The 18,127-nt window shown below is 47.2% G+C and overlaps 2 protein-coding genes across 2 annotated transcripts; both read left to right on the top strand.

The window, feature by feature from the left end:
* Nucleotides 1-1,733: 1,733 nt before the first annotated feature.
* eif4a3 (eukaryotic translation initiation factor 4A3) lies at nucleotides 1,734-10,769 on the top strand. The gene is made up of 12 exons (XM_080880885.1): nucleotides 1,734-1,997; nucleotides 5,462-5,534; nucleotides 5,647-5,713; nucleotides 5,805-5,867; nucleotides 5,952-6,084; nucleotides 9,215-9,295; nucleotides 9,413-9,554; nucleotides 9,681-9,819; nucleotides 9,897-10,012; nucleotides 10,085-10,192; nucleotides 10,364-10,491; nucleotides 10,598-10,769. The coding sequence occupies exons 1-12, from the start codon at nucleotides 1,844-1,846 to the stop codon at nucleotides 10,612-10,614; spliced, it is 1,221 nt and encodes a 406-aa protein (XP_080737011.1). The 5' UTR covers nucleotides 1,734-1,843; the 3' UTR covers nucleotides 10,615-10,769.
* A 1,642-nt stretch (nucleotides 10,770-12,411) lies between these two features.
* soul4 (heme-binding protein soul4) lies at nucleotides 12,412-17,094 on the top strand. The gene is made up of 6 exons (XM_080881381.1): nucleotides 12,412-12,557; nucleotides 13,217-13,425; nucleotides 14,176-14,261; nucleotides 14,333-14,474; nucleotides 14,580-14,763; nucleotides 16,128-17,094. Exons 2-6 carry the CDS (start codon nucleotides 13,266-13,268, stop codon nucleotides 16,300-16,302), a joined length of 747 nt encoding a protein of 248 aa, XP_080737507.1. The 5' UTR covers nucleotides 12,412-12,557; nucleotides 13,217-13,265; the 3' UTR covers nucleotides 16,303-17,094.
* Nucleotides 17,095-18,127: the final 1,033 nt, after the last annotated feature.

Below are 18,127 nucleotides of genomic sequence, written 5' to 3'. Positions count from 1 at the left end.
AATACATTCTAACAACAGCTGATCAAGCTTAAACGTGCTGCTGTTGTTTAGCGCGACATCTGCTGGTTTCCTGTTTCTGGCGCAAAGTGGTCGATAAACAAACAAGAGAGAAAAGCCGATCAGCTGATCACTGATCAGTTTCATGATTGAAGTAGAAACAGGAGAGGCAGGGGGAGAGAATGAGAGGAGAAGAGGCAGCTGTGCAGCGTTACGACAGAATAAATCCAGCTTTGTGTCTTTTTTTCATTATAGCGAAAGTTCGGGACAAACTGCGTCTCTTCTCAGCTCAATACGAAACGTGTAATATTTTCTCTGAATGAGGGACCATTCCATTTTTTTAAGGAGCCGTTGGCAACTCTACTAACCTTATGAATAAAATAAAGTTCACTATCAGTAACATCATAGCACCCACCCAGCTGTATAGAAACTCTGTCAAACTGGCTAGAACGCAGTATGAGTTATTGCAACTGACAGTAAAAAGTCAGCAACATGAAAATAAACTCCACCTAAACTTGGTTTATATCTGACCCAGATAGACTGCAGCTCATAACTTCTTACCTGAAGTTCAGTTCACCTGACACTCAGACTGGTGGCTGCTTCGGGTCTCTCCTCCTGCCTCCCCTTCCCTCATCCACCTGTTGCCTCTGTGGAAGCCCCGTCATAGCCACCACCAAACAACGGAGTTATTTCTACACATCGACCTGCATCTGGCCAATCCACCACCTCTCATTGTTCATGCCATTACAAAAAAAAATAAAAAATAAGTCACTGGGGATATGCCCGGTATGCCCGATGGCCAGTCCAGCTATGTTAACCTGCAACCAAATCTGCAGCTCCATACAGCAATGTTACGACGTAGATTATATCTTATAACTCATAACTCTTATGTTAGCTGCCCTCAGTAGCATACTGTCTGAAATATTCCACAGCTGCAATAATTCTTTAAGTGTTATTTTTTTCCTTGGTATTCTAATTTCACCGAAGTTTACTAAACTCAACAAACTTGATATTACTTACCGGGACATTTATTCTGTCCTCATTTTCTTTCACCGAAAAATTGTTTCCTGCAGTGCCTCTTTCGTGCTTGGCTCTCCTACCTTTGCTAACCTGATGCGCATAGCGCAGAAGCCGATGCTGCATTCACTTACACTCGGATATCTGAGCGTCACCGTGAAAACATAATCGGACATTTGATATTTGATTGAATTGTATTGTTTTGCCTTTGGGGTGGCACCTGGGGTGGCCAGTCTGGTTTGGGGGGTGGCCTGTGCCCCCCCAGGCCACCCCGCTGGACACGCCATTGTCTCCAACTCAGTGCAAACGTGTGTGTGTGCGTGTGTGTGTGTGTGTGGGAGGGTGCACAGTTCTGCAGCACTATATTTATATGAACAGTATTACCAGAAAAAACGGGGGGGGGGGGGGGGGGGGGGAAAGGAAACAAATGTACAAATATACAATCCGGTGTCAGAAGTAAATATGTAAATAAATAGTGTGTTTTGTATATATAGTTATAGGCTGTTATTCCTTGTTTTCAGAAGGGCCGTCTGTCCCGTGTTGATCGATCACTGAGACACTTTCTTATTCATGTATTGATCAGTTTGTCATCATTCGATCAGGTTTACATTTTATTCTGTGTCGGCCTCCGAGTACGCTGATAAAGAACCCGGAAATTTGTTATTTTTTCTGCTGTGACGTAAAATCCTCGTCGCCCGCTGCGGACGTCATCGGCGTAGCGACACGTGCTTCTTTCTCTCGTTAGCAGTTAGCTTAGCAGCGCGGCGAAGCGCGGACTGGTGAATCCGGACTTCTGCGACATTCAGTAGGATTAAAAGCTCCGAGGAACATGGCTGCTGCCGGGGCTCAGGGTAGGAAGAGGATCCTGAAGGAAGAAGATATGACCAAGGTGGAGTTTGAGACCAGCGAGGAGGTGGACGTCACCCCTACCTTCGACACCATGGGCCTCCGGGAGGACCTTCTCCGCGGGATCTACGCCTACGGTAGGCCGGGGTTCGGCGCGGCCTCCGGGGGAAAGCTAGCTCAGCTAGTCATCTGTAAAGCTAAAGTCGGCACAGTGTGTTTGAGTAGGCGAATTAAAGATATTTCACTGTCCTCGGTTCGACCCCGGGGGCATCGTATCCGGAGGGGTGCCGTTAGTCTGACTCTCCGGCTTTTAGTTCTTTCCAGAAGCTCTCCAATTAGCATTAGCCCGACCTGCTAACGTGTCTGCGCACTTTCAGTGGCGGAGAAACAGATGTTCTGATAGACCTGACTTTAGACCGGACTCTGGGGCTGCTGAGCCGGTGTGTGACCCGGCTTGGTCCATGGCTCAGTGTGATGTAGGAAACAAAAACTTTATTGAAATGTGTACAAACAAAGAAGCATTCATCTGTTGATCATGTTCAGTTAAATTATTTAAGTGATAAGTAATTTGTGGGCTGATCCGAACAACCTTCAGAGACTCTTCAAACAGCTCGAGATCAGCTCTGAATTCTCCCCATTTGTCAATAAAATGTTTTCCATTAAACTGTTAATTAAATTCCACTTCAGCACTGAGTGAGCTGATTCCCCGGCCTGCAGGCATTACAAATTCTGTCTATCACAGAAAGCATCCACTTTAAATCTGAGTGTAATAAAATCATTAGTTGGGTAAAACTCATATAAAATGTTAAAACTGAGCTCTTCTTTTAGGAAGGATTGGATGTGAGATGTATATTTTTCTGATATTTTGGTTAAAAGTCTTTAAGGATGTGCTTCCTTTTAACCGGATTAGAAAAAAATGCTTTCAGTAAGATAATTATAATACTTTTTAGATTTTTCTGTCACTAAATTCAGTATTTTCAAAGTGGTGGTGGTGTGGTAGAGCCGGGATCTTCTCTAACCTTAGATGTTAGAGAGACTAGCATCGCTGTTATCAGCTGATTATAACCTCGGTGAAGTTTAAACAACAGCATCGTAGTCAAAGGAGCTTACAAAGAAAAGCGTCTGGACTTCTTTAAGTAGCTTGAAGACGTTTCACCTCTCATCCGAGAAGCTTCTTCAGTTCTAAGGTTAAATGGTGGAGAGTCCCAGATTTAAACCCAGTGGGAGTTTCCCCCCACAGAGGGACAAAGGACCCCTGATGATCCTCTAATCGCCTGAGCCAAGGTGTGAAACTGGGTGTGGGTCCCAATCAGCCAGAGTTTCGGGTGTGTTCATTGTGAAACCTGGCCCCACCTTATCATGTGAATTCCTGAGGTCAGATGGCCCAGGATGTGAGTGGGCGTTAAGGCGTCTGGGAAGGGATCTCAAAACTGGATTATAGATGGCAGAGAGTTGGTGTCGTAAACCCCGCCTCTGTTCAAAGATGGTCGCTCACAGTGGACATAGATGCTTCTTTCACTCCTCTTTCAAACCATCTGTCCTCTCTGTCCAAATTGTGAACATTGGCATCCTCGAAAGAGTGACCTTTATCCTTAAGATGCAGATGGACTGCTGAGTCTTGTCCTGTGGAGGTGGCTCTTCTGTGTTGTGCCATGCGCTTGTGAAGTGGCTGTTTGGTCTCTCTGATGTAGAGGTCTGAGCATTCCTCGCTGCACTGTACAGCAAACACCACATTGTTAAGTCTGTGTTTTGGCGTTTTGTCTTTCGGGTGAACCAGTTTCTGTCTGAGCGTGTTGCTGGGTCTGAAATGCACCTGGATGTCATGCTTGGAGAAAACTCCTGAGTTTCTCTGATACACCGGCTACATAGGGGATGACAATGTTGTTGCGTCTGTCCTTCTTATCCTCCCTCGCTGGTGTCTGGTCTTCTTCTAAAAGAAGACCAGACACCACAGGACAAGACTCAGCAGACTCAGACCTTAGAACTGAAGAAGCTTCTCGGATGAGAGGTGAAACGTCTTCAAGCAACTTAAAGAAGTCCAGACGCTTTTCTTTGCAAGCTCCTTTGACTACGATGACCTGGATGACTGAGAACCTTCACAGACAACAGAATCACCAGCACCGCTTTCATGAAGCGATGTTTTTACTGGTCTGAAATTGTGTTTATGAACCCAGTAGAGAAGAACCTGTTGATGGGGAACCTATTCCATCCAAAGTCACCTGAATCACCATGGTTTTAATAATGTGGTGTGGTTGCAGTAATTAGTCCTGGTTACATACTTGCTGTGAGCTCTAAGCTTCTTAGATCTTTCCAAACGAGTTGCCCGTGAGACCGTCGGATTTATTTAAGAGCATCTATGAAATAACCGTCTCATTCTTCAATAAAATGTTTGTTTTACATCCGCACTTAGAGCACAACTAAATCAAAAATATCGACAGTCATTAGTTTCTTTTAGTTAAAGCCACCGAACAGAACGAGCAGAGACGCTGAGTGTGGCCGATGTTTGTCAGAGTGAAGGCTGCAGCAGCCTGTCTGCACCTCAGCTTGTTGTGTTGATGGCTGAAGTATCGTCACGGTGTCTGTGAGCTTAAAGCAGACTCTGAGCAGAGGAAGAGGAAGTTAACGTCACTGTTGGAACATTTCTACACAAATAAATGTGGAGTTTACTCTTTACCCGCTTGAACATCATCACCATCGCCTCGCAATGAATCCTGGGATAGGGTGGGCTACGAAGGATGCATCCGGCCCAGGGCTGTGCGGTATGCTATCGTTTGTTTCACGGTGATGCGAAATCCACTGTTTATGGATGCGGGGACAGAGAATCCCAGCACGACCAGTTTAGACGAGGCAGAACCAGGTAGCTGCAAACAGACGGACCAGTCCACACAAATCCAGGACCTTATTCCTAAACGAGGGCCGCCTCTGTTGCGCGGACACGGTTTGGTTATGAAACGTCTGACACGGAAAACGGCACAATGTAAGTTCTGGCACAAAGCGGCGCCACCTCAGACTCGAACAGCACAGAGCTCTTCTCAGGTGGCAGAGAGTGGAGAGAGTTTACGGACGTCAGGTGCTCCAAACCAACCTCAGACTCAAACGCTACAACGGGCGTTTTCCCCGCAGCACGCCGTGTAGAAAGACTCACAAAGAAAATGGCGGCCGTTACAACTTCTATCTAAAAATAGATGGTTTCATGCATCGGTCAGAACACTCCGCTGAAAACGCCTCACACGGGTCGAGTTACAGAAAAAGCACATTTAGTGACAGATGAGGTTATCGGGAGATAACCGGGTCATATCGCCCAAATCTGTGGAAAAAAGGAGGAAGCTTTAATTGGGACCGCCTTCGCCTTCCCGGGGCTGCTGCGTGCTTCAGGTTACTGTAATGACCCTGATGTCACTGAGAGGCGTCGTCTCGCTGCTTTCAGGAACCCCGGGAGGATTTCAGATTGCATAAAGTGTTTCAGAATTATGGTCATTTAAAAGAATGTTGAGAAACCTGTGGCCGGGTTAAAATAAAGTTGTTTGAAGGACAGATGTTTTGTGCACTTTGCTAGTTGTAAATAAAGTTTTCTGGCAGTGACGCAGTGTTCGTGTTGCAGGATTTGAGAAGCCGTCAGCGATCCAGCAGCGAGCCATCAAGCAGATCATCAAAGGCCGTGATGTCATCGCTCAGTAAGCGTTTCCCTCCTCTCTCCTCGTCCTTCCCTCCTTTCCTCTTCCCTCGCTGTTCTTGTTGCCGTGTAGCTCTCGTGCCTCCAAATGTTCTAACAGCTGCTGTCTGCAGGTCTCAGTCTGGAACGGGAAAGACCGCCACCTTCTGCGTGTCTGTGCTGCAGTGTCTCGACATCCAGGTGAGTCTGTTGCAGCCTCGGTGGGCGTGGCCTTTTCAAGCAGATGGGTTAAACTGTTATTGTGACACTGTGATGCGTTTCCTGTCTGCAGGTGAGGGAGACGCAGGCTCTGATCCTCGCTCCGACTCGAGAGCTCGCTGGACAGATTCAAAAGGTATGCCTGCGCCTCGTCACAGCTGGCCGATCACCTGTGATCATATGTGCTGCATTCTGATTGGCTGTTTGCACGTGTGCGCAGGTGCTGCTCGCTCTGGGAGACTACATGAACGTGCAGTGTCACGCCTGCATCGGGGGCACCAACGTGGGCGAGGACATACGCAAGCTTGACTACGGCCAGCACGTCGTGGCGGGCACGCCAGGACGAGTGTTCGGTGAGTTTGAGTAGGTCATGTGACCCGCACCTGCTGTCATCGTCGCGTCCGATCGGTTGAGGTGGGAGACGCTCCACATTCAAATTATAATTTGATAAAACGAGATCCAGTCAGACGAAACCTGTTTCCAGGTCATGATCTCGGCGCTCAGGATGGCGAGAAGCCCATTAACAACGCCACCTTGAAACAGGAAGTGAAAACGTTTATCTGCTGGTGCCTTTGGCCTGGCAGTGTGAAAGAGGCGTGATGTCGTTCACTACGCTGCCAAAAATATTCGCTCGTCTGCCTTCATGTTCGCGTGAACTCGATCGACCTCCCGGTCTTAATCCACAGGCTGGACGCACGTCCGTGAGGTCGATGCTGGAGGAAAAGGCTCACAGCCCCGTGCTGTTCTGTGGGGCTGAGGTCAGGACTTCCACACCAGGAAGGGGCTGTTCCCACAGGGCTGGGACCGGGAAATTGTCCAACATGTCGCATTTCACTGGAGCAAACCCACCTCCACCAGGCTTACACCTGTCTGTTCATAAACCTGTCAGAGCTGGACGCAGCCGCGGCTCTGCTCCACGATCACACACATAACGTGAACAATGTGAAAGACTATGGGCTCAAATTGTGGTCATAAATATTTTGTACTTGTAAATCAGTTTTGTATGAGTAAAAAGAATTTGTGTGTGGACTTATGCGTGTGAAACTCTGCACTCAAGTTTTAGGTTACAAATACGAATTTTGACTCTATTTTTCTTCCTGTCAGCTGATTGGTCAATGTCATGTCAATCACAAATTTAACTATGCAATCAGAGAACAGATGGGTTTGGCTGTCCGGTCGTTCAGTCTGACATCACTAGCCGTGTCTGGGCCTAAACTGCAGGTCCATATATCAAACGATCACTATGGCATTACTGAGAGTTGAAAACTGTCTAAAGTCTTTCATCTTTAATAAAATGATCAGCGTTCTGCTCTACCAGGTGTAACAATTGAGTTTAACATCCAGGCATCCATGAAAACGGAATTTATGACATTTAACGGAGTTAGAAGTTAGCAGGGAGTTAGCTCGCTAGCTTCTATCTAAATACAATATAGCATGTCCTGACTGCGGGGTTTTGGAAACAAATTAAAACGTACAGCTATGTTATCACTTCCAGCATAAATGAAGACAGAAAACTAAACAGCAGTGACGTTTGTAGGGTTACTGAAGTTGGGCTAGCTGGTATATAATGATGTGCTACGTGACCGCTAGCGACACAGCTATGTTAGCATAATATAAACAAGCTAACTTTTTTTCCACTGGATAAAAGTTAACGTGAGTGTTCTCGGTGGTCAGGAACAAATGTAATCGCATGGCAGGATGCTGTAAAAGAACCAAACTTCAGCCAGGAGAACAACTGAGATAATCCATCCACAATACGAGGTTAGTCATTCATATACTGCTGCATGGGCTGGGCTGTAGTTACATCCTAAGGTTTTAAAAACTGAGCTTAAATAAATGATTAGCGGTAATAAAAGCCGAGGGAGGTCAACAGGGACCACTGACTGTTTTAGGAGCTTTTTGAGATCAAATAGAAGAAAATACATAACATTAAACATGTTAACAACACAAAAGCCATATTAAACGCAGACTACTTTAGACCCGGAAGTAGGATTCATCACGTCATCACTGAACAACCGGGTTGGAGGGGGGCTTTACGGAGCTGCAGGTCCTTGAAGGGTGATACAGTTTGAAGCTGGAGGATCTCTATATAAATATCCGATAGCAGCTAGGTCCCCTAACTTTGAGCAGCTGTTGAACGGATAAAGTTGTGCTATATCAGTGGTTAGAAACACCATTATTACTTTAGGATTAGTTTAACACAAAGTCAGGGCTGACCCGGGACCATGGCTGTGAGTCACAGTGCGCAGCATGAAGGTCCTTTCACATCGGACGCAGCATGTGCTGCTAATGCTAACTGCTAACTAAAGGCAAAGGATCCAGGATTTGTTGCGTTGGCTGCTGGGCTCTGTGTGCAGCAGCTCTACCTGTACTAGATGCACCTGTCGTTTCTATCTCTGACTTTATCTCCTCTACAAGAGTTTCTGTTGTTTTCAAATGTTCTTCAAATGTTCAATAAAAACATGTATCGTTAATTCATAACCAGAAAGCTTTGTAACTATCCCCACTAGTGAAGACTGTGTCATTTCCACAACACTGAAGGAAAACGCTGGGCTGGCATGTAAAAGGACATTTATTCCCTCAGGACCTGAAGCTCCATAAAGCACCCCTCCAATAGCCAAACTCTGATTGGATAGTTAAATTTGTGATTGACATGACATTGACCAATCAGCTGAAAGGAAGAAAAATAAGGTCAAAATTTGTACGTGTAACTTGAAACTTGAGTGAAGACTTGACTAAGTCCAAACAGAAATTCTTTTTACACATACAAAACTGATTTACAAGTTCAAAATATTTATGACCACAATTTGAGCCCATGAAAGACAGCTGCTGGAAACATGTGAAACATGTTCGTTTACGTAAAAGGTTCTGTTTGTGCTCTGAGGTCTCGCTGGAGAGGAGAACGTAGTCGGTTGCTCCGGGTGTTCTCTGCACGCACAATCTCACACACACAGACGATGTTACATTGAAGTAAGGCTGTTCGATATATCTCGAATGACGAAATAAAAACATTTATCGTTTCATATTGTGCTATCGTTTGTTCCATGGTGTCGCAAAATAGACTTTGCGGCAATATTTGTTCATGGTTTTGACGGTCACTGTACTGTAAATGTTTAAAATTCTGTCCCGTGTAGACGGGAAAGGCAGCGTTGGCGCTGATGCCGCGTCGAAGCGTTTTCTTTCTCTGCGTCCATCTTTGTTTTACCAACTTTCTCCCAGGTGCTGACACGCTAGCGACAAATGGCGCCATCTGCTGGCCTGAAAAAGCAACTGCTTTTATTACTCTTGTTTATAATAAAATCTCGATATTGCCAGACTAAATATCACAACATTACGCTGTATGGAGTTTTATTAATCACTCCTGTGTGTCTGGAGGAAATGTCTGGGCACCATGTGTAAAAAGTTGTTCAGCTTCTGGCTCCTGATTGGCCAGCCTCTGACTGCAATAGCCAATAGGAGCTCACCTTTGTTTGTTTACTTCAGACATGATTCGGCGCCGCAGCCTGAGAACAAGAGCCATCAAGATGCTGGTCCTGGACGAGGCAGACGAGATGCTCAACAAAGGTGAGCGCGTGTCACCTGGAGCAGGAACACACCTGAGAACTCTGTGATGTCACACCTTAACCACCAGACTGAAACACCTGTCCGGCGTCTAACTTCCTGTCGGCTTTCTGTGTCCAGGTTTCAAGGAGCAGATCTACGACGTGTACCGCTACCTGCCCCCCGCCACGCAGGTGGTCCTGATCAGTGCCACGCTGCCGCACGAGATCCTGGAGATGACCAACAAGTTCATGACCGACCCGATCCGCATCCTCGTCAAACGGTCAGTTTGACGAGGATGCGGATCGGGTTTCTGGCAGAAATGTGGAGCTGAGATTATTCAGAGTGAAACCTGATCCCACCTTACTCTCACCCTCTCTCTCTGTATGTTGATGTCTCTCGGCCGCAGTGATGAGTTGACCTTGGAGGGGATAAAGCAGTTCTTTGTTGCCGTGGAGAGGGAGGAGTGGAAGTTCGACACACTGTGCGACCTTTATGACACGCTGACCATCACGCAGGCCGTCATCTTCTGCAACACCAAGAGGAAGGTCTGTGCACGTCCTCCTGTGTGAGCAGGTGTAGCGCATCAGAGCATCATGGGAAACGTAGTGTGTTTGTGTTTCAGGTGGACTGGCTGACAGAGAAGATGAGGGAGGCCAACTTCACGGTGTCATCGATGCACGGAGACATGCCGCAGAAGGAGAGAGAGTCCATCATGAAGGAGTTCAGATCAGGAGCCAGGTGAGCGGACCAGGACCAGGACCAGGACCAGATTCTGATTCAGAGACTGACCTCTGGGTTTTTGTGTTTCAGTCGTGTGCTGATCTCCACCGATGTCTGGGCTCGAGGCCTGGATGTTCCTCAGGTTTCACTCATCATCAACTATGACCTGCCCAACAACAGAGAGCTCTACATCCACAGGTATCCCTCCACACAAACTAGTCCCCACGTGTCCTTCTGCACCAGTCAGGGAGGAGACTTGAGCAGAGTGCTTTGGGGGAGGGGCTTAGACAGGTTTGGGTCCGGTGGTCCTTTGAGGAGAGCAGGGGGTGTTTATTCGTGACTAATGCTATGACCTCTGACCTCCTTCAGGATTGGCCGGTCGGGGCGTTATGGGCGTAAGGGTGTGGCCATCAACTTTGTGAAGAATGACGACATCCGCATCCTGCGAGACATCGAGCAGTATTACTCCACCCAGATCGACGAGATGCCCATGAACGGTACGAGGGAGCCAATCAGGGGCCTGCTGATGTCACTGTTCGCATGTTGTTGTTGTTGTCGGTCTGATTCTGTTCACTGATTGGTTCACTGTTTTTCTCTCTGCAGTTGCTGATTTGATCTAACCTGGATGACATCACACCAGAGCCCCGCCCCTTCAATTCATTTTTTTCTTCCTGTTTGTTTTTTAATAGTTTTAGATGTATTTTTTTTTTAATGTTGAGGTTAAATGACTGTAAGACGGCAGGTTTGTTTTTGTAAATAAAGTTTTGGTTCCAGATGTTAAGGTGGCGTGTCGTTACTATGAGCTCATCTGCAGCGACCAGTCAAAACTCCTAAAAGTAGTCACAGCCGTGAGGAGCAAGACTCTGTCAGGCTGGCTCCACCCCTCGAGGTAACCTGAGGTTTGTCTTTGGAGGTGAACCAGACGAGCGCTCCTTCAGCAGAGAGTGTTACAGCCACAGTGCGGCGCAACGCCCACTCGATGCTGCTGAACACACCTGTGTTCTTACCACTCCCACCACAGCCTGTGTACATGTGAGGAAACCTGAGTGTATTTGCTGTGTGCAGCAACCACAAATAAATACTGCAGTATTTGGGTGTTCTCTTTCTGACCTTGTGCTTTAGTAACATGTCTGATCACTTGTACAGTGGACAGGTGTTACCTGACTGTCACAACTGTCCCCAACCACAGCCACGGACCGGTATGTGAGTCGTTTGGCACTGGACGCAAGAGTTGAGGCCTGGGTGTGAAATTTAAATGGTAAATGGCCTGTATTTGTATAGCGCTTTTACTAGTCCTGCCTAGGGACCCCAAAGCACTTTACACACCCAGTCATCCACCAATTCACACACGGGTGGAGCCACAGCTGCCCTGAGGCAGACTGACAGAAGCGAGGCTGCCATATCGCGCCATCTGGCCAACACCAGTAGGTGGTAGGTGAAGTGTCTTGCCCAAGGACACAACGACCGAGACTGTCCGAGCCGGGGCTCGAACCGGCGCCCTTCCAATTCACAAGGCGAACTCCCAACTCTTGAGCCACGATCGGCCTTCACAGAACACCTGATCAGGTGTATTCACATGAATCATTGATGACGATGCAGCTGCAGTAGCAAACGTACCGTTCACTGCGCTGCTCTCTGATTGGCTAATCAGGAGTTATCATCTTCTTCTTTTTTTTTGTAAATATTAAACCTTATTAAGAAACAGTATACAGAACATGTATACAACCAGAACAAAATTAACATATGCCAGGGGGTGTAATACAAAGAATTACAAACATTCAAATAATTTGTAATTACTACAAATAGTAATAGTTTTCATAGCCTTTTGGTTAAGTGATCCACGAATCAATTTTATGTAACATAAAACATCATTATAGTAATGTTTAAAATTAGGGTTTTTGTTACTGTATTTGCATTTGTGAAAATAAAATTTAGCTAAGATAACTAACAAGTTTATTATAAAGTAAACATCTTCTTTTTTTTGCCTTCGAAAGAAACAAAATACAACATTTTCCCATTTCACAGTAAAGTCTTTGTAGAGATGTCCAGCAATGAATCTACTGAAGTCTTTCCAAAATGTTCTAGCGTATGAACAGATCCAGAAGAGGTGCTGCAGTCTCAGGATGGCTTCCACAAAATCCACAGCTCACATTTATGTCCCTTTTGAACTTTGTCATGTAATGATTAGCAGGATAAAATTTGTGCAGTATTTTAAATGAGACTTCCTTCACTTTATTCGTTACAGATACTTGTTAGGAATTGTCCATACTTTTCCAGTTAATGTCACTGACAAAGGAATCCCAGTAAGAGACCACATGTGGGACAGTTAGAGATTCTGTCCTGAACAAAGCACGAATATTCTTATTACTTTTACTGTGGTTTGTTAGACAGATTCTTCCTATGTGTGAGTTCTCTTCTTCTTTTGTAGTGTGTAGTGTGACGGTGACGTATTTCCGGTGCCGTCGTCGTGAAGCAGCTAGGCTGCCGAAAGCGGAAAAGAAGAAACGCTTTGTTGTTCTGTTTCACAGACGCGTCGATATCTGTGGTCTCACCTGGCGGACAGGTGAGTGCAGAACCTGGTAATACGAACCGGATCGAGCTAAGCGCTCTGACCGGGAGCTGAATATCGCGCTTAGCTTTTGCTAATTGAACTAGCTGTGCTAAGAGTGGCTCCGCGCTAGCCTTAGCACAGACCGGCCATTGATCAGTGGTCATGAGAATTTGCATAATTAAGATTAAGGACCTCCCAGCCCATTGTTCCTCAGTGGTGCTGGTTTCAGTCATTATGCAAATGTCCTGTTTATAAGATTGAAACCTGCAGTCAGCTGAGACTGAAGACGTCACCTGATGATGACGAAACGTTTCTCCCACTGAAAACATCCAGATGAACAGAATCATGCATCAAGACGATGCAACATGTGGTACCCGGAGTGTGGAATATGTAAACAACTCTAACCAGTTAACCTGGAGCTCCGCCTCCGCTGTAGCCTGGCTCCGCCTCAGGTCAGGCCACGATGATGTGAAGGATGGGTACTTCACCCGAAAGAGTTTAGGTTAAAGGTTATGGTTTAGGGTTAAAACAGGGTTCCTGTTATAGCATAATTGTGTTCTGAGTGCGTGCAGAACATGGTTATTACACGAGCCAATCATGGCTAGCTCTGATTGGCTGCAGTAGGCTTTTCTGGGTCACATGTTTCTGACAAATTCCTCATCTTTCTGCAGGAGTCGCATCCCCACCTCCTCTCAGCAGATTTTCTGCAGGTCGAAGGTCATGGCACTGATCTCTTTGGAGGATCTCGATGGATTGGATGACGAGCAGCTGGACGATGACATCACAGACAACCCCGAGCCAATGGATGAAGATGAGTCGGAGCGCCTGATGAGTCACTGGCAGGCTGTCGCCAGCACACACCAGGTGTCAGTTCCTCAAGGTCAGGGGGTGGGGCCAGTTTCTGTGTGATGCAGGCACTGATTGATCAGGGGTTGATTGTTTATGTGCTTATTTCTGTACAAGGCCTCTGATTGATGCTCAGCATGGAGATATTCAGGTGTTTTTTTTCACCTGTCATATTTCGCCCCAAAAAGGGGTGTAGCCACTCAGAATGAAAACTTACCTGTCTGAGTGGCGCCGCCCCACCGTAGTGCTCTGATCCATGGTGGAGGCTTCGTGGTAGCCACTGCCACCTCTCCTCAGCTGGTTGCTGTCTCACTTCAGTTCAGTTTTATTTACACAGCGCCAAATCACAATAACAGTCGCCTCAAGGAGCTTTATATTGTAAGGTCGACCCTACAATAACACATACAGATAAAACCCAACAATCATATGACCCCCTATGAGCAGCACTTTGGCAACAGTGGGAAGGAAAAACTCCCTTTTAACAGGAAGAAACCTCCGGCAGAACCAGGCTCAGGGAGGGGCGGGGCCATCTGCTGTGATTGGTTGGGGTGAGAGAAGGAAGACAGGATAAAGACATGCTGTGGAAGAGAGACAGAGGTTAATAACAGATATGATTCAATGCAGAGAGGTCTATTAAACCATAGTGAGTGAAGAAGGTGGTTAAATGATTACATCCTTAAAGTCCGTTACAGCACTTTCAGAAAAACATCTGCTGTGATGAAATCTTCACTGCTGTGTAATCAATTACTGCACAGAAAACAGAACTTCCTGTTCTGTTTTCCAGAAATGAGAGGACCCATACAGGAAATGACACGCAACAGCCAGCAGAGGGAGCCCCTCCCCTTCACACCCATCTCAAGCCACGAGAAGGTAAATGCCCTGACCCTAAAACCTAACCCCGCCCCCTCTCCGTCAGTGCTGATGTGTGGTACCACCCACAGATGGGGGAGGTGCAGTACGAGGAGCGGCTGTACCCGGCCGGTCACTGGGCGTCCGTGACACGAGGAGACGACCTGTACGAGCAGAGCATCTCCATGGCCTTCATGAAGCTGATGCGCTTCATCTGCAAGGAGAATTCTGCAGGTCAGGCTACGCCCACCACCCGCCAGCCACACCGCACGCTTGCTGGACCGTTCAGCTGCGATCGATGCCTGCAGGTCACGTGATTGTGTTGTTGCTCATGTACAGGTAGATACCTGGGGATGACCGTACCCATCATCAGTTACATCCGTATGGCGAAGGACGGCAAGACATTTGAGAAGGATGTGGAGACGGCATTTTTCCTTCCCGCCGCGCTCCAGCACAGCCCGCCGCAATCCTGCGACCCTGACATCAGCATCGTCTACAGACAGCCAATCAGAGTGGTCACCAGGTGAGAAGATCATTGCCACATTGTGGTTTGTGATGTGGGCGGGGTCACAGAAGACAACCTGAACAGGAAATGTGACATCAGACAATAATAATAACAACAACAATAACAATTAAATGATTGAAGCTGCAGAGGTTAAAGTGCAGCAGCGAGCTCAGCACTGATTGGCTGTTGTGGTCATACTTCAACCATCAGCAGACATGAAGAGGTGACAGGAAGTGACCCGTCAGATGGGGGTTTCGAATGCTGAAGCCCTTTCTCAATTCTCAAGTACGCAAGTCCAGACTTGCTGAGAATGCGAGCAGGACTCGAGCAGGACTCGACAAGCGTACTTGATGATTTCATCGGTCCGGCGTTTTTACTGCCGTCCCCTCTTAGTTTAACTGTGAGTAATATGTTATATAATAATAATGGATTGGATTTATATAGCGCTTTTCAAGGCACCCAAAGCGCTTTACAATGCCACTATTCATTCACACACTGGTGGAGGCAGCTACAGGTGTAGCCACAGCTGCCCTGGGGCAGACTGACAGAAGCGAGGCTGCCATATCATCGGCCCCTCTGGCCAACACCAGTAGGCGGCAGGGTGAAGTGTCTTGCCCAAGGACACAACGACCAGGACAGAGAGCCCAGGGATCGAACCGGCGACCTTCCGGTTACAGATGCGCTTCCCAACCCCCTGAGCCACGGTCGCCCACAGTTATGAAGCTTAACTTTAATCTCAGCCAAACCGGTTTACTCAGGAACAAATAACAACAACAACAAATAAACAAATAAAACATAGCATGTTTAAGTGATCTAAGAGACTTATCTATCATGTTTAACCCGAGTAGTGAAAGACCATGGGGGGTTGAAAACGATGTGCTGGGAGTCCGCTGTTCTCGCCGGCTATAGTGATCCTCGACCTCCCGGTCTGCTACGGAGCTGGCGGGTCACAGATGTCTCTGAAAATGTCAGAGCGCGTTTGGACAAATGCATATCTTGATAAATCGAGCAGATATTTGACGTTTACGCAGCTACATTCTAGTTTATTTTGTGACCCCGAAAGAGATGGTCTTTTTAGCCGCGTTTGAGTTTTGGACGAAATGCATTCTGGGATATTTTGCTGTACCAAATACACAGAAGTCACCACTGATGCACGCTCGATAAAACAGGCGGAGCGAGAACACATCCGGGAATTTTTCGCGTCCTCGGCTTGATGCGTAGTTTGAATTGGAACGGTACCTGGTCTCCGACTGATGACGTATCCCCGGTGCAACAACACACAAGTACGAATATTGAGACAGTCCCTGAGTCATCAGATCGTGGGCCGGGCGTGCGTCGGGTTTCGCGTCAAATTAACGACTCTGCTTTCTGATTGGGTGCAGGCCGTTCTTCGGGACGACCACGGAGGAGACGGTAGGCCGCCAGATCCTGCTGCTGTGGGAGATTCTCGGCGCCACTGATGAGCTGCACAGCGATCGGTACGCCGTGGCCGTGTACGAGAACCCGGGTGTGCCGCGACGCCGGAACGAGCTCTGGTTCATCAGGCGTGATCTTTAGGCTCCTCCCATCATGCTCTATTTCAGCACGTCCACTCACAGCTTCCTGTCAAACTGACATCAGAGCAGTCATCTGTTATGAGGACACTAAGCCCCACCCTTTCTATTAGCTCACACTTCACAGGTCTGTTCTGATTGGCTGGAGCAAGGTGATGATGCCATAAGGGCTGATTGTGATTGGTTTGTTGGTTTACTTACATCGTGTAACATTTATTTACAGACAAAAAGGAGGCTCTGCCCGCATCTTTTCAGTAATGCAATCATCATCGGTGATGTAATCGTGACCGCTGCCATGGCGTCCATTCGCATCTCTTTGAATTTCTGCAAAACAGGAAGTGACATGGTGTCGGTACCAGCACTTCCAGTTTAGTCTGATTGTAGCAACCAATCAGCTGAAAAAGCCATCTGAAAAGGAACCCCTCCCCCCGGTGCTGTCTAAAGACTGAGGTATTGATTACATGATCAGCGGCAGCCTGAAACCTTAACACATGTGGTCGAGTGCGGCGAGCCCGAAGGGCTCATACATGTCATCGCCAGAGGGGGGAGGGGTCACGGGTCAGTATGTTTTTTATGCGCCGACATCACCAGTGCGTTCTGATGATTCCTCTAAATCATTCAAGCACATCACACGTCACATGACTCCTTCAGACATCCTGCCGTCTCGCATGTGGTTCCTCGCAGGACTGTGATGTCACTGTGATGTCAAAGGTTTTGAATGTTGTGTAGATTTTGTGTGTTGTTGTTTTTCCTGCTTTGTGTAAAAATCTTGAAATAAAATGTTTGATTTCAAAAACGTTTGACTTGTTCTCTGACTCGGCAGCTCTGATTGGTTCTCGCTGGCACCTCCGTTTATGAAGCCACTGCTTCTTACGCTTCGATGGTTTCAGTTTCCCATTGGCCTGCAGGTGGCGCTGTGTGGGTCCAACAGCGACGCTCACTTTGATACTGAAAAATGCTTCGAACGATGGCAACGCCGAGTGAAACGCTTTCCTGTGTTTGTTCTTTTGGATAAACTTTATTTCCACCAGCTTCTTTTACATAGTTTCTTTTTTTCTAGTTTCAATCCTGTGTCGCTTTTAGTGTGTGGGGGGGCTGAGAGGCGGAGTCTTGCTGCTGGCTTTGCCGATGTTTGCAGTCCAGGCGGAGCTCCTGAGCAGCAGGTTAGATTTGTTTGGTCGTCTCTGTTGTCACTCGATAAGAAGTTGACAGAAGTGACGCACTGCGATTTTCAATGACATCAGTTTTTGAGGTCGTTCTTGAACGCACGTGACCCGTTCCTGTAAGTCTGCAGGTGCTCATACCTTTACTTTCACTGAGAAATTGGGGACTTATGAGGGGTCAGAGAACAACAGTGTGGAAAGTTGTTCCCAGAGTATGCAAGGCCACTTGAGTTTTGAGAAGGCAGTGAACTTCCCAGATGCTGCAACCCACCATGTGAATATGGGAAGGAGTCACAGGCTGCATGGACGGATATGTATTCCCATAAAACGTGCCTCCACCCCAGATGCTGAGGAATGACAACCACTGGTTTTCCATTAATGTCCAAGGTGTGTGCACTCCCCAGTTACAGTTTCCAATATTGTTGCATTTTGGAAAGGTGCCACTAAAGATCATTGGGTTTGACTGACCTCATCACTGCGCGCTCAGAGGAGATCACGATGGATTGTTGCTTGGTGACAGTGCGTCACCCACCTGAGCAAAGGTGCGCACCAGGGCTCTAGTGGAGTGTGTTTGATGGAGTCGTTTCCAGTCCCTAAGAATACGCTTCGATTCACGCCAAAAAGATGCTGCATCATCACATTACCACCGCCGTTCTTCATGACTCC

Source organism: Rhamphochromis sp. 'chilingali' (genome assembly GCF_963969265.1).
Source record: "Rhamphochromis sp. 'chilingali' genome assembly, chromosome: 4".
Lineage (NCBI taxonomy): Eukaryota > Metazoa > Chordata > Actinopteri > Cichliformes > Cichlidae > Rhamphochromis > Rhamphochromis sp. 'chilingali'.
Note: the sequence above shows the minus strand (reverse complement) of the source record. Positions and strands in the feature narration are given on the sequence as shown.